Source organism: Myxine glutinosa, chromosome 5 (assembly GCF_964187855.1).
Source record: "Myxine glutinosa chromosome 5, kmMyxGlut1.1, whole genome shotgun sequence".
Classification (NCBI taxonomy): domain Eukaryota; kingdom Metazoa; phylum Chordata; class Myxini; order Myxiniformes; family Myxinidae; genus Myxine; species Myxine glutinosa.
Genome location: NC_136265.1, coordinates 122,447,716 through 122,464,721, shown reverse-complemented (window position 1 = coordinate 122,464,721; position 17,006 = coordinate 122,447,716). Strand labels below are relative to the sequence as shown.

Here is a 17,006-nt window from a genome sequence, read left to right as displayed (position 1 = left end):
AGGGTCGTGGTTGTAGTGTAGTTTGTACTGTATTTTGTGGTTATGAGGGTCGTGGTTGTAGTGTAGTTTGTACTGTATTTTGTGGTTATGAGGGGCGTGGTTGTAGTGTAGTTTGTACTGTATTTTGTGGTTATGAGGGGCGTGGTTGTAGTGTAGTTTGTACTGTATTTTGTGGTTATGAGGGGCGTGGTTGTAGTGTAGTTTGTACTGTATTTTGTGGTTATGAGGGTGTTGGTTGTAGTGTGGTTTGTACTGTATTTTGTGGTTATGAGGGGCGTGGTTGTAGTGTAGTTTGTACTGTATTTTGTGGTTATGAGGGGCGTGGTTGTAGTGTAATTTGTACTGTATTTTGTGGTTATGAGGGTGTTGGTTGTAGTGTGGTTTGTACCGTATTTTGCCCTCCTCCATCCCCCTCAGCCACCATCATCATCATTGATTGGAATCTCAGTTCTGTTCTCTATGTTCTATTGGCAGGAGTGCTTTCCGACCCCTTGGCACATGTCAGGAGCCCGTCGCAGGTCTCTGAGAATGAAAAAAACGAAACGTGAGGGTTAAAAATGTTTTTCGGTTTTATCAAAGTAAAAGGCAACCATTTAAACAACGTCATTTGTGTAATGATGTCAGGGACGGCTGCACAGACAGTTGCCGTTCGTTATGTTGCTGATTAAAAAAACCAAAAAGAGCTTATTTGGATGTTGGGTCGAGTGAAACCTCGCCAGTCCGGACTAATTGGGGGGAGCGGATTTTCTGGATTCGCTGAAAGGCCAGACTCTCCGAAATAAATAGAAATACAAATGTGTTACACATGTAATTTGCATTCCTAAACGGATTACACGGGCAAAAGAAATTTCGACACCAAACACGCATTTTATTCTGAGTCACTCTCAAAACTGGCGTCAGGAAGGGCATCCGGCCATAAAAAACATTGCCTCAAACAGGGAACCGTGATTGTCATGGGGCCCGCAAGGCCAACCCCCGCTCTAGCGGGCAAAAATGGCCTTAAAACGATCATTCATTCATTCATTCCCTCTCGAAAATTTGCAAACGTGTCTCAGGGCAGATTACACCGACATCAGAACGACTGCCAACACTGGAACCAGAAGGCAGGCGAGGAAGGGTTGAGGGCTCTGCAAGTCACGTGTGCTGCTGTCTGTAGACCCTGATGTGGGACGAGACGCAGGCAGGAGGAGGCAATTTTCAGTTGAATGGATCCCTGCAACTGTTCACCTATTATGAGCTCCCTCGGCATCTTTAAATGTTTACAGTCAGCCTGCATCTCCACAATGGAGGATCGCCATCAATACATTTCATTAACTGCTTGGCCTTTCCAGATGTGCTTGCATCATAATAGTGTACCTGCATTGGTATTGCGACCCAGGTACCTGATTAGTGTCCTTGACTTACTTTTTTTGAACGGTGACCAAATGAACAAAAAACACCTTTTTGATCCGATTTTCATGATGTCAAGATTTAGGGATCGATTTGTCGATGGGGAAACATTTTCTTGATTTACATTGTACCCCTGAATGGTGAAGGTCAAGGTCATATGGTGGTCTGAACAAAACATGGCTATTATTGAATCGCAGTGGAGGCTTACTCTTGGCGATCTCTTTCTCATCGAAGATATCTAGTTTTGTCTTTTTCTTCATATCGGACCCTGTTTGTTTCGATATGCCGAACTCCTCCACGATCCTTGCTCCAGCCATGCCACGTTCAACCTTCTCCATGATTTTTAACTTGTCTGCAATCGTTCAACATATGTTCGTTTTTCCTTCACTCTTCCCTTTCTTTGTACCCATTTACACACACACAACAACATGCATTTTAAGGCCATTTTCCCTGCTAGAGCGGGGGTTAGCCTTTTTCGGACACCAACAAAACAACAACAACAACAACAACAGGCATTTTAAGGCCATTTTCCCTGCTCGAGCATTTTTCGGGCACTGTGGTCCCCTTTTTGAAGCAATGTTTTATGGCCGGATGCCCTTCCTGCCGCCAACCGTTTTTGTCGCCTTTTGCGACACACAGGGAATCACCAGTGAACTGGTACTCAATTTACCGACCTCGGAAGGATGACAGGCTGAGTCAACCCCCCTGGCGTTAATTCAGCGATCGACCGGGATTCGAACTCAGGATCCTACATATTTCGAACCCAGGAACCCAGGATATTTGAAACACTTTGTGGTACTAAAAGTTATAAAAAGGTCCCTCAGAGCTCCACACTGCTCGGCATAGTGCACACTTTCTCAGAGCTCCACACCGCTCGGCAAAGCAGACACTTCCTCAGAGCTCCACACCGCTCGGCAAAGCAGCCACTTCCTCAGAACTCCACAGCGCTCGGCAAAGCAGACACTTCCTCAAAGCTCGACACCGCTCAGCAAAGCAGACACTTCCTCAAAGCTCGACACTGCTTGGCAAAGCAGACACTTCCTCAGAGCTCCACACCGCTCGGCAAAGCGCACACTTCCTCAGAGCTCCACACCACTCGGCAAAGCAGACACTTCCTCAGAGCTCTACAGCGCTCGGCAAAGCAGACACTTCCTCAAAGCCCGACACCGCTTGGCAAAGCAGACACTTCCTCAGAGCTCCACACCGCTCGGCAAAGCAGACACTTCCTCAGAGCTCCACACCGCTCGGCAAAGCAGATACTTCCTCAAAGCCCGACACTGCTCGGCAAAGCAGACACTTCCTCCAAGCCCGACACCGCTCGGCAAAGCAGACACTTCCTCAGAGCTCCACACAGCTCGGCAAAGCAGACACTTCCTCAGAGCTCCACACTGCTCGGTAAAGCAGACACTTCCTCAGAGCTCCACACCGCTCGGCAAAGCAGACACTTCCTCAGAGCTCCACACCGCTTGGCAAAGCAGACACTTCCTCAAAGCTCGACACTGCTCGGCAAAGCAGACACTTCCTCAGAGCTCCACACCGCTCGGCAAAGCAGACACTTCCTCAGAGCCCGACACCGCTCGGCAAAGCAGACACTTCCTCAGAGCTCCACACGGCTCGGCAAAGCAGACACTTCCTCAGAGCTCCACACCGCTCGGCAAAGCAGACACTTCCTCAGAGCTCCACACCGCTCGGCAAAGCAGACACTTCCTCAGAGCTCCACACTGCTCGGCAAAGCAGACACTTCCTCAGAGCTCCACACCGCTCAGCAAAGCAGACACTTCCTCAGAGCTCCACACTGCTCGGCAAAGCAGACACTTCCTCAGAGTTCCACACCGCTCGGCAAAGCAGACACTTCCTCAGAGCTCCACACTGCTCGGCAAAGCAGACACTTCCTCAGAGCTCCACACCGCTCAGCAAAGCAGACACTTCCTCAGAGCTCCACACTGCTCGGCAAAGCAGACACTTCCTCAGAGCTCCACACAGCTCGGCAAAGCAGACACTTCCTCAGAGCTCCACACCGCTCGGTAAAGCAGACACTTCCTCAGAGCTCCACATCACTCGGCAAAGCAGACACTTCCTCAGAGCTCCACACCGCTTGGCAAAGCAGACACTTCCTCAAAGCTCGACACTGCTCGGCAAAGCAGACACTTCCTCAGAGCTCCACACCACTCGGCAAAGCAGACACTTCCTCAGAGCCCGACACCGCTCGGCAAAGCAGACACTTCCTCAGAGCTCCACACGGCTCGGTAAAGCAGACACTTCCTCAGAGCTCCACACCGCTCGGCAAAGCAGACACTTCCTCAGAGCTCCACACCGCTCGGCAAAGCAGACACTTCCTCAGAGCTCCACACCGCTCGGCAAAGCAGACACTTCCTCAGAGCTCCACACGGCTCGGCAAAGCAGACACTTCCTCAAAGCTCCACACCGCTCGGCAAAGCAGACACTTCCTCAGAGTTCCACACCGCTCGGCAAAGCAGACACTTCCTCAGAGCTCCACACCGCTCGGCAAAGCAGACACTTCCTCAAAGCTCCACACCGCTCAGCAAAGCAGACACTTCCTCAGAGCTCCACACCGCTCGGCAAAGCAGACACTTCCTCAGAGTTCCACACCGCTCGGCAAAGCAGACACTTCCTCAGAGCTCCACACCGCTCATCAGATAAACATCAACTGACACCACGTGGTCACACCAGGCCAGCAGTTACTGGATGGACTAGTGCAGATTATCCTACGTCCGTACAAGCGGGGTCCGGACTAGCGAGGTTTTACTGTATTTGCATTCCATTGTCGAGGAGTTTTCACTGTGATTGTGTGATCGGCAATTTGCAAGATACCTCCTTATGACTAACCAAGTTATATACCGGTGTGAATGTCATAATGGACCTTGATTTTTCTTGCAACAGAACAAAGGGGCAGATAAAACATTTGGAGAAAAAGGTAATTGAGCTGGTGGAGGAGAGCTGCTTCGCGAAAAGCCAGGGGGACCTTCATCTGGTAAGTGAGCCCATGGTTGAACGTTCAAATTGTATGCTATTCAGAAACAACATCGATTGTAATAACGAGACATTAGGAGCTACAGTTGTAGTGATTTAGCACTGGCAGGATGGCCTAGAGATTAGAACTCACCTTTGACTAGTCCAGCTTAGGTCCGAATCTCGACCCAGCTATAAATTCTCAACCTGTTGTTTCACATGCAGGACGAAGAAACAATGTATGTGCCATTCAAAGAAAGTAGATTAGGCCAGGGACCTCTCTACAACAGGCATTTTAAGGCCATTTTCCCTGCTAGAGATGGGGGTTAGCCTTGCGGTCCCCATGACAATCTTCTCCATTTTGCCCTATTTTCTGCATCTCTCCTTGTTAACCCCCTTGCCCGCATTTCTTCTTCCACCATCTTTAGCCAAGTCTTTCTCGGTCTTCCCCGTCCTCTACTTCCTTCTACATTCATTTCCATCACTCTTCTCAACCAGTCACTTTCATCCTTCCTCAACACATGACCAAACCACCTCAACCTGTTCCTCTTCACAGCATCCATCACAGGCTCTATTCCCATCATCTTTCGCAATTCATCATTTGTCTTCCTCTCTCTCAACGATACTCCGCACATCCACCGAACCATTCGCATTTCCACCCTTTCCAGCCTTCGTTGCTGCTCTACGTTCATTACCCATGTCTCGCTCCCACAAATCATAACACTTCTCACACATGCAGCATACACCTTTCCCTTCAGCTTCAATGACACTCCCCTCCTCATCAGCACGCCACTCAGTTCCCGAAACTTCTTCCATGCACATCTCACTCTTGCAACCGTTGCCGAGTCTGATCCACCTACTCCATTCAGCATGTCTCCGAGGTAGCAAAATGTTTTCACACCTTCCAGCTTCACGCCGTCTCCAAGATCCAACTCAACATTTCCTCCATGTGTAGCTCCCTCTGTGCACACCTTACACTTGAATGTAGCTGCCACACTGGTTAATGACCCTCTCAGACCACTACATTTTTGATGAACCCACTCAGCACACATTGTACATTGAATGGATTTCACTCCGACACCCTTCCTGCACACAGCACACGGCCACTTCCCAGTTCTTTCCACCTCACCACATGCTTTACCACTTACCATCACCTTCGTCTTTCCGATATTCACCTTCAGACCTTTTGTCTCCATACATTCCTTCCACTTGTTCATCTTTTCCTTCAGTCCATCCATACTTTCCGCAATCAACACCAGATCATCTGCATACAACAACTCCCACGGTAAACCCTCCTTTACGTTCTGAGCCAGCACCTCCATCACAGCTACAAATAGTAGTGGACTTAGTACCGACCCCTGATGCACTACCACCTTCACCTCAAACTCACCACTGTTCCCGTCTTCGTCCTTACAGCTGTGCGCACTCTTTTGTACATTGCCATCACTACTCTGATCAACCATTCCTCCACTCCTAACTTCCTCAATGCCCATGTCAATACTTCGCGTGGAACCCTATCGAATGCTTTCTCCAGATCAACAAACCCAAGAAACAACTTCTTCCTCTTCTCCATGTACTTCTCCTGCAACTGCTTCACAATAAAGAGCGCGTCTGTCGTTCCTCTTCCTGGCATAAATCCAAACTGCATTTAGTCGATCTTCACTTTCTTCCTTATCCTCCTCTCCAACACCCTTTCCAATACTCTCTACCCGTACCAATTGTCAGAGGGGATTCAGCGCATTTTTGTTTTTAATTTATACATTGGCTAAGGCTCATAAAGAGATAACACACACACACACACACACACACACACACACACACACACACACACACACACACACACACACAATGCCATGCTGATGAGACGAACACTTAAAACAGCCACTGAGCTTGGGGGAAGTGCCATCACTAATGTCACTTCCCGGGATACTCTGGGTACCAGCGACGTCACAACAATGGCGCCGCTTTTCTCACCGTACTCAGTGGGGCCTTTCCTCAAGAGGAATTTCTTCCTCCCAAGGATGCCAACCCAAGGGGATTGTCCGTGCTCTACCTTTTCAAGCAAGGAAGCAGCACGTACCATTTTTAAAGTCTTTGGTATGATTTGAACTGGTCCAAACTGGATGGGTGTTTTTTAGGAGACGCCATCTCCTCACTTGGGTTGATGCCAAGTTTGTTTATTTGTTGATGAGGTATGAGGTGTTGGTTGGGTGGATTCGTCCTGATCATAGGTTGATCCAGGTCATCTTGCGTTCGATTCAGCCGCCAACAAAACGATTCCTTTGCGCAGGGGCGACGAGAGGAGGGGTCTGGCACGGGGAGCGTGGGGGCGGGGGGATTTGTACCTCGGGGCCCGGGGTCCGTTGAGGGGCCCGAGCCTCCCCTGTAATTTTTTTTAAACAGCGCAGTCAAACCCCTCATCGGCTCATCCTCGTTTCCTCATCGTTACATTTAAACCCAGAAGCTGATTTTGCTTTCTTGCCGGAAACAAAAGAACATTTACGGCTGTTAATGGTTCGGTTTCAAACTTTGCAGAAAACGGTTATTAACCAGAAATGTGCGTTACAAACAAATAGGTTTGTATTCTCTTTGTCCAAAAAAAATTATTAACCATCTTCTCACGTATTTTTTGCCAATCTTATGGAGAAATAGCGTACAACAGTCGAGGGTATGAATTGACTCGATCAGTCCAAACGTCTCGCTATCTCCTTTATTTTCGATCATACTAAATAAAAGTGATCATTTGTTTTTGAAAAGTTTTTATGTTTTTCATTAAACGTTCCTTAAAAAGTTATAAAAGAGAGAAAGGGTGGGGGTGTGGGCCCCGAGGTTGTTTGCCCTGGGGCCCGTGCTGGCTCTCGACCTGCCTGCCTTCGAGAGATCCATCCCTCCTTCCACTCATCCATCCCTCCTTCAACTCATCCATCCCTCCTTCCACTCATCCATCTCTCCTTCAACTCATCCATCCCTCCTTCCACTCATCCATCTCTCCTTCCACTCATACATCCCTCCTTCCACTCATCCATCCCTCCTTCCACTCATCCATCCCTCCTTCCACTCATCCATCCCTCCTTCCACTCATCCATCCCTCCTTCCACTCATCCATCTCTCCTTCAACTCATCCATCCCTCCTTCCACTCATCCATCCCTCCTTCCACTCATCCATCCCTCCTTCCACTCATCCATCCCTCCTTCCACTCATACATCCCTCCTTCCACTCATCCATCCCTCCTTCCACTCATCCATCCCTCCTTCCACTCATCCATCCCTCCTTCCACTCATCCATCCCTCCTTCCACTCATCCATCCCTCCTTCCACTCATCCATCCCTCCTTCCACTCATCCATCCCTCCTTCAACTCATCCATCCCTCCTTCCACTCATGCATCCCTCCTTCCACTCATCCATCCCTCCTTCCACTCATACATCCCTCCTTCCACTCATACATCCCTCCTTCCACTCATCCATCCCTCCTTCCACTCATCCATCCCTCCTTCCACTCATTCATCCCTTCTTCCACTCATCCATCCCTCCTTCAACTCATCCATCCCTCCTTCAACTCATCCATCTCTCCTTCCACTCATCCATCCCTCCTTCCACTCATCCATCCCTCCTTCCACTCATCCATCCCTCCTTCCACTCGTCCATCCCTCCTTCCACTCGTCCATCCCTCCTTCCACTCGTCCATCCCTCCTTCCACTCGTCCATCCCTCCTTCAACTCATCCATCCCTCCTTCAACTCATCCATCCCTCCTTCAACTCATCCATCCCTCCTTCAACTCATCCATCCCTCCTTCCACTCATCCATCCCTCCTTCCACTCATCCATCCCTCCTTCCACTCATCCATCCCTCCTTCCACTCATCCATCCCTCCTTCCACTCATCCATCCCTCCTTCAACTCATCCATCCCTCCTTCCACTCATCCATCCCTCCTTCCACTCATCCATCCCTCCTTCAACTCATCCATCCCTCCTTCAACTCATCCATCCCTCCTTCAACTCATCCATCCCTCCTTCCACTCATCCATCCCTCCTTCCACTCATCCATCCCTCCTTCCACTCATCCATCCCTCCTTCCACTCATGCATCCCTCCTTCCACTCATCCATCCCTCCTTCCACTCATCCATCCCACCTTCCACTCATACATCCCTCCTTCCACTTATCCATCCATCCATCCTTCCATTCATCCTCCATCCTTCCACTCATCTATCCCTCCATCCTTAGTTACACACACACACACACACACACACACACACACACACACACACACACACACACACACACACACACACACACACACACACACACACACACACACACACACGCTGATGAGACAAACACTTAAAACAGCCACTGAGCTTGGGGGAAGTGCCATCACTAATGTCACTTCCCGGGATACTCTGGGTACCAGCAATGTCATAAGAATACCCATGCCCTCGCTGATGTGTAAAAGTTTCTTTGTTATTTAAACGTTTGTGATTAGGTCCACCACTTTGTTACCACCCCAACCCCTTCGGACTCCCACCCCTTCTCCACGACAGGTGGTGGCTCTTGTGTCTGCAAGTTATGAATTGTGAGAAAATAACTGTTTAAAACCCCTCGTAAGGTGTATTGTGGTAAAAAAAAAAGTTGTGATCTCATAAAGTTTCATTGCGATTAACATTGAGAGCTCAGAGGAGTAGTGTCACAAAGGAGTAGTGTTAATAAACAAGCAAACAACATCTCATTTGCTTTTATGTAGAAGGTAGCATCACTCCAAGCTCCTAATGAGATGAAATAACATCCGAAATGAAAGCGGATTGCACAAAAAGGTGAAACAATGCGATAGTGTGAAATTTTTTATATATTTAAATCGATCAAGTTCAAGTATGACTTGTAAAGGACCGCTGTCAACTTTATCGCCATGGCTTGCAATTTGCAAACGAACAATCAAGCAGATTATAGAGCACTCGCCAAGTGGCTTAAGAATTCCAACGGAACGTCTGGCTTAGCAGGCGATTAGCGACGTATATAGCAAAGAACAGGCATTCAATGATGAGCACTTTATCGTAAATCTTTTTGTTGCACTCAATGAAGTTACACTTTGGGCACATTCCTTCATCTTTTCTTCACCCAATACAATTATCTGAACAATAGAAAAAGTTTGATTTAATGTTTTGGCAATTTGTAAATACAGAGAAGGAGAGATCACAGCCTTGCTTAAAGTAAATATATAAATACGCTGAGTTATAAGAATCGTTAATTTCTTAAAATTTTCAGATTCCACTCCAGATTTCGACTCTTAATTAGTTAGTCCACATGCTCCGATCCTCAAATCCAAAATCATATTTCGATTATATACTGAAATTAGTCCGTAAAAGATCATCGTGGAAAATCACCAAGGCTTTTTAAGTAGGCTGAAGCAAAATAGCGGCTTAAAACCCCAGGAGGTGACAGTGGGCTGACAAAGGATAAGCCTGCTTTTTTATTTAATAAGCCGGTTAATTATCTTCAAAAGGCATGTTTATATTTACCCAAACATCTAGTTTTCATCCATGCACTCCCTTGGAGTTCCGTTAGTACGCATGCAAAGTTTTGGGCCGCTAGGTTTCATGGTTTTGGAGTTATGGAGGAGACACACTCTTTTATTATTGTAGATACTTGGTCTCAGGGTAAATTCTAGATGTCATGGTTCTCATTCGTGATTAAACGAAAGTCTGTTGAGAGAATAATTGGCTGCGGCATATAACACCACATATCCGGACAGTACCGTGTTCCTCTCGGCATCGCTCGGCTGTAATTGGGAACGAGGCAAACGGTGCCAATAGGAATAGGCTTGGCTGGGTCGACAGTCCCACGGGTACGGTATCCGAAAGCAGAAAGGATCTAATCCGGCCCAGGGCCACCAACTCAGCTGACCGTTATGGTTGTATTGAGGCGACTCGCTGGATTCATAATGAACAACTGGACGACTATAACAATATATTATATTAATCATCTCCCAATTTTTCACGAAGGTTCGTTCAACCATTCCCAATAATATTAACGGTAGTAAAATAGACATTTGGCCATTGAGTGTGGGGCAACTGCAAAGTTCGCTATTCACATTTTGAAGGATGGACCAGAAGACTTTGATAATACAAGGAACCTTAATGCAGGATGATGCCACTTGGCCCATTATGTCTGTGATACATCAATACCAGCATAACGATGTTGTGCTGCATCAACATAAATCTTTAACATTTTCACCCATAGGCGCTAGAGAAAGCCAAGGAGGCTGGCCGCAGAGAGCGGGCCTTGCAGAGACAGCGGGAGAACATGGGCAGCGCACCCATCAGCTTGGACCTCACCTTCTCGGTGAATGAGTAAACGAGGAAATCTGAACACAGATGGAGAAAGAAAATAGGATTTAAATATTTACTTCAATTGTAAAATGACACGAGCATTTATAAATACTTCCGGGACAAATGTTATTGAGCATGATGGATGAACCGCATTCTTGGCAGAATGCAGTTGGTGTCATGTGATGCTGTACCTTATATTCCTGTACCACTTCCAACATTTTCAACAAAGCATGGAAAGTATATTGAGGACATCGTTTCCAAACTGTTGATCCGAGCTGCTAAATTGTTTGAGATATCCATTTCATTACAATCGGCAAACTGTATTTACACCATTGTTATCCACACGCTTTTTGGGGGAAACAAATTGGGGGGGATATTGTAATCGGCTCTCTGTCTGTCTGTCACACTATGCCCTCCTAAACAGTTGTGCAGAAATTCTTCGAACTTGGTAGTTATGATCACCACATGGCACGAAGGTGCAATTATGGGCACATTAAAAAACATTTTAAAATGAAACCTTGTATGTATATGCAATCAACATTGGGGGACACAGGAAATATGGAACGATTTTTTTGGATTTGACCCTCGGTTCATGTCCCAGGTGTAGTGGGGACTTTTGGTCATAAGGGTCAAAATGGAAGAAAAAAAAATTCTAAGTTTTATATTGGATCATTCCTGGTGGAACTTTTTACCATCTTTCAATATTGTTTAAGGTGCGAAGCATGCGGATTTGCGATGGAGTGTCATCGACTTTGCACTAGTTATTAGCCCCGTTGGACTTCGTCCAAAACAGCGGCTTTTGTGCCAAGGATGAACAAATGTGGTCCATACATCTCCGAGATATGGTCGTGGACGCACGCACGGACAGACAGACGAGACCCAATCCATAGACGATGCATGATGGTATACATATTCACGTCATTTTCTTTCGAGATTGGATCTAAGATGGCCGACTGACGGCCATTTTGTTACTTAAACATGTACCCGACCATTTGTTGTACATGCGTGGTCCGATTTTGTTCAGGCTTGGCACAAGCAGAGTACATGATGGCATACATATGAACCTCACTTTATTTTGCGATCTGATCAAATATGGCCGACAGTTTGGCAGCCATTTTAGTTGTTAAAAACCCGATGTTGAACACGTCCTCAACCATTTCTCTGAAATGCATTTACTGATGTTGTTCAAACTTGGCAAACCGATAATGAGTGATGGGTTACATGTGCACGTTGTTTTTTTTCGAGATCAGATCCAAGATGGCTGACTGGCAGCCATTTTGTTACTTAAACGAGTCCCCATTCATTTCACGACATGCATGGACCGATTTTGTTCAAACCTGGCAGAAAGACGACACATGAGAGTGTACATATGCAGAAGATTTTGTTTTGTAATCCGACCAAAGATGGCAGACTGACGGCCTTTAACTCTGTACAGTAAAATTACTAAAACCACAGGGGCCATGACATTTTGTGTCTTTTCCTTCATGTTGTTCTTGACATTCAACTAAAAGATTTGTAAGTTTCATTTGCCTTGTGATACCTGTACCGTGTACATAGTGCAGGTTTTATTTTCAATTTGTACTACCTTTGTATAATGCAGGTTTAATCTTCAACTTGTATTACCTGTGTACATATAATACAGGTATTTATTTTAAACTTGTAGTACCTGTGCAAGTTTAATTTTAAACTTGTAGTACCTGTGTATAATACGGGTTTTTATTTTAAACTTGTAGTACCTGTGTATAATACAGGTATTTATTTTCAACTTGTAGTACCTGTGTATAATACGGGTTTTTATTTTAAACTTGTAGTACCTGTGTATAATACAGGTATTTATTTTCAACTTGTAGTACCTGTGTATAATACAGGTTTTTATTTTAAACTTGTAGTACCTGTGTATAATACAGGTATTTATTTTAAACTTGTAGTACCTGTGTATAATACAGGTTTTTATTTTAAACTTGTAGTACCTGTGTATAATACGGGTTTTTATTTTGAACTTGTAGTACCTGTGTATAATACAGGTTTTTATTTTAAACTTGTAGTACCTGTGTATAATACAGGTATTTATTTTAAACTTGTAGTGCCAGTGTATAATACAGGTTTTTATTTTAAACTTGTAGTACCTGTGTATAATACGGGTTTTTATTTTAAACTTGTAGTACCTGTGTATAATACAGGTTTTTATTTTAAACTTGCAGTACCTGTGTATAATACGGGTTTTTATTTTAAACTTGTAGTACCTGTGTATAATACAGGTTTTTATTTTAAACTTGTAGTACCTGTGTATAATACAGGTATTTATTTTAAACTTGTAGTACCTGTGTATAATACAGGTTTTTATTTTAAACTTGTAGTACCTGTGTATAATACAGGTTTTTATTTTAAACTTGTAGTACGTGTGAATAATACACGTATTTATTTTAAACTTGTAGTACCTGTGTATAATACAGGTTTTTATTTTAAACTTGTAGTACCTGTGTATAATACAGGTTTTTATTTTAAACTTGTAGTACCTGTGTATAATACGGGTTTTTATTTTAAACTTGTAGTACCTGTGTATAATACAGGTTTTTATTTTAAACTTGTAGTACCTGTGTATAATACAGGTATTTATTTTAAACTTGTAGTACCTGTGTATAATACAGGTATTTATTTTAAACTTGTAGTACCTGTGTATAATACAGGTATTTATTTTAAACTTGTAGTACCTGTGTATAATACGGGTTTTTATTTTAAACTTGTAGTACCTGTATATAATACAGGTTTTTATTTTAAACTTGTAGTACCTGTGTATAATACAGGTTTTTATTTTAAACTTGTAGTACCTGTGTATAATACAGGTTTTTATTTTAAACTTGCAGTACCTGTGTATAATACAGGTTTTTATTTTAAACTTGTAGTACCTGTGTATATAAATACAGGTTTTTATTTTGAACTTGTAGTACCTGTGTATAATACAGGTTTTTATTTGAAACTTGTAGTACCTGTGTATAATACAGGTATTTATTTTAAACTTGTAGTACCTGTGTATAATACAGGTATTTATTTTAAACTTGTAGTACCTATGTATAATACAGGTTTTTATTTTAAACTTGTAGTACCTGTGTATAATACAGGTTTTTATTTTAAACTTGTAGTACCTGTGTATAATACAGGTATTTATTTTAAACTTGTACTACCTGTGTATAATACAGGTTTTTATTTTAAACTTGTAGTACCTGTGTATAATACAGGTTTTTATTTTAAACTTGTAGTACCTGTGTATAATACAGGTTTTTATTTTAAACTTGTAGTACCTGTATTAATCCCTGTTGTTGGGCTAGCGGCTAGGGTGCCGGCTTAGGATAACCTAGGATCCTGGGTTCGAATCCCCGTCAATTGCTGAATTAACGCCAGGGGGGTTGACTCAGCCTGTCATCCTTCCGAGGTCGGCTAATTGAGTACGAGTTCACTGGTAATTCCCTGTTTGTCGCTAAAGGCGGCAAAAAGGGTTGGCGTCAGGAAGGGCATCCGGCCGTAAAACATTGCTTCAAAAAGGGGACCAAAAAACAACAACAACCACGGTTCCCGAAAAAGGCCAACCCCTGCTTGCGGGGAAAAGTAGCCTCTAAAGGTGGTTATTTTTTTATTTAGTACCTGTGTATAATACAGGTATTTATTTTAAACTTGTACCTGTGTATAATACAGGTTTTTATTTTAAACTTGTAATACCTGTGTATTACTGTAGTACGATGCTACTTGTTTTCTTTTTCACTTGTACCTCTGCATAATCTAGGTTTTGTTCAATTTGGCCTACCAATATGAAGCCAACGGGATGTATTCGGAAGCTTTGAATGGGTACCAGGTGATTGTGAAGGAAAAGATGTTCCCCAATGCAGGTAAGCATCGCTATTATCACATGTTGACGCTATACCTGCACAAACATTGGGTAGACAGTGAAGTTCGGATGTTTATGTGTGCAGGTGCTGAACTGCATACTCATGTAACACTCTTGTTCAATAAGAATCCGTAATGTTAGTGGTGTGTTCTCTAAGATGGGATCCTGCTGTTGCTTTTGGACTATACCGTTGAATGTCATTCGTGGGAGTTCACCTTCTTCTTCTTCCTCAAGCACTTATAGTTGAGGTTAATTTTCATGGCTGGACATTCAGCATAGCCCATAATGACAGCTCAGTTGAGAAGGTGAATATGGGTTCCATTTAGCTTTTTAATATGGCTGTTCTACATTGAGTAAGGATGATCTCTGCTTGCAATGCTAGCTCTCAATCTTGTGCAAACCCTTTGCTTGACCAAGGCCGGTTGAAGGTAAATGTGGCAAACACTTACCTAAAGCAGAAAAAATACGCAAAGGCTCTGAAGTTCTACCGCATGGCGTTGGACCAAGTCCGATCGAGCCAGAAGATGATCAGGTGTGGTCCTTTGCGCCCTTACCAGAATAAGATACAGCTCCTGTATGACCTATTTATGTCCACCTGTATGACCTCCTGTATGACCTATGGCTCCTGTATGACCTCCTGTATGACCCATTCATTCATTCATTCATTCCTGTATGACCTATTAGACATTCTTTTGTTCTTCTTTTTCGTTCATATACAGCACAAGGCTACTAGGGTAGCATCATTGGTTGAAGGTGCGGCTGTTGTGCAGATGCCCTCTGCTGGTTATGAGAGGAATTTGTAATTTGTTCATGGTGCCGGCGATAGCTCACCTACTCTTCGCAAAGAACACCATGTGATCTTTAACATCCACCAGTGACTACTGGCAGATGGGACGCCCGTTTCACATCCATCCGAGGGATGGCGCACACATTGACGAATCACCTTGCCTTTGAAACACCGGGATGATAGTTTATAGCTGGGTCGGGATTCAAACCTAGGACTAGACAGCTTAGAGGCGAGTGTGTGTACCTCTAGGCCATCCTGTCAGCCCATGTTCTTTTCTTATCATATGATCGCATAAATGCTTCTTCTGTCGACCATCTCTACATTGCATTGTCCTTTTCCTCTTCTCCCTCCTCTGGTGTTGCTTAGCCTGGTGTTGCTTTAGCGGTTAGGGTGCCGGCTTGGGATTCTCGGATCCTGGGTTCGAATCCCGGTCGATCGCTGAATTAACGCCAGGGGGGTTGACTCAGCCTGTCATCCTTCCGAGGTCGGCAAATGGAGTACCAGTCCACTGGTAATTCCCTGTGCGTCGCAAAAGGCAACTAACAGGGTTGGCGGCAGCAAGGGCATCCGGCCATAAAACATTGCTTCAAAAAGGGGACCACGGTGCCCGAAAAAGGCCAACCCTTGCTCTGCGGGGAAAAATGGCCTCTAAAGGTGGTTCTTCCTCCTCCCTGTCCCATTCATCTCAAAGCTGTGCACTCATTCGTTTATCCTTACTGATTTTTTTTTCCTCAGTACTGTACCACATACATACAGTGCATTCAGAAAGTATTCAGACCCCTTCACTTTTTTCACATTTTGTTATGTTGCAGCCTCATGCTGAAATTGTTTAAATTCATTTTTTCCCTCATCAATCTACACTCAATACCCCATAATGACAAAGAGAAAACAGGATTTTAGAAAGTTTTGCAAATTTATTAAAAAGAAAAAACGGAAATATCACATTGACATAAGTATTCATACCCTTTGCTATGACACTTTCATGTGTCTTTCACTGAGGAGAGGCTTCCGTCTAGCCACTCTGCCATAAATCCCAGATCGGTGGAGTGTTGCAGTGATGGTTGTCCTTCTGGAAGTTTCTCCCATCTCCACACAGGATCTCTGGAGCTCAGCCAGTGACCAGCGGGTTCTTGGTCACCTCTCTTACCAAGGCCCTTCTCCCCCGATTACTCAGTTTGGCCGGGCGTCCAGCTCTAGGTAGAGTCCAGGTTGTTCCAAACTTTTTCCATTTAAGAATTATGGAGGCCACTGTGCTCTTGGGAACCTTCAATGCAGCAGAAATTTTTTTTGTAGGCTTCCCCAGATCTGTGCCTCGACACAATCCTGTGTCTGAGCTCTGCAGGCAGTTCCTTCGACCTCATGGCTTGGTTTTTGCTCTGATATGCATTGTCACCTGTGAGACCTTATGTAGACAGGTGTGTGCCTTTCCAAATCATGTCCAATCAATTGAATTTACCACAGGTGGACACCAATCAAGGTGTAGAAACATCTCAAAGATGATCAAGAGAAATGGGAGGCACCTGAGCTAAATTTCAAGTGTCATAGCAAAGGGTCTGAATACTTATGTAAATGTGATATTTCAGTTTTTACTTTTTAATAAATTTGCAAAACTTTCTAAAATCCTGTTTTCCCTTTGTCATTACGGGGTATTGAGTGTA

General features: G+C 44.4%; 1 protein-coding gene across 9 annotated transcripts in view; it reads left to right on the top strand.

Annotated features, from left to right (window-relative positions):
- Positions 1-17,006, top strand: part of IFT88 (intraflagellar transport 88) — a 52,040-nt gene that overhangs the window by 12,924 nt on the left and 22,110 nt on the right. For all 9 annotated transcript variants that reach the window (XM_078778632.1, XM_078778630.1, XM_078778629.1 and 6 more), the window contains 5 exons: positions 475-544; positions 4,291-4,381; positions 10,593-10,694; positions 14,460-14,562; positions 14,979-15,093. In XM_078778632.1, the coding sequence (XP_078634758.1) occupies positions 475-544; positions 4,291-4,381; positions 10,593-10,694; positions 14,460-14,562; positions 14,979-15,093 (481 nt within the window). The remainder of the gene's footprint in view (positions 1-474; positions 545-4,290; positions 4,382-10,592; positions 10,695-14,459; positions 14,563-14,978; positions 15,094-17,006) is intronic.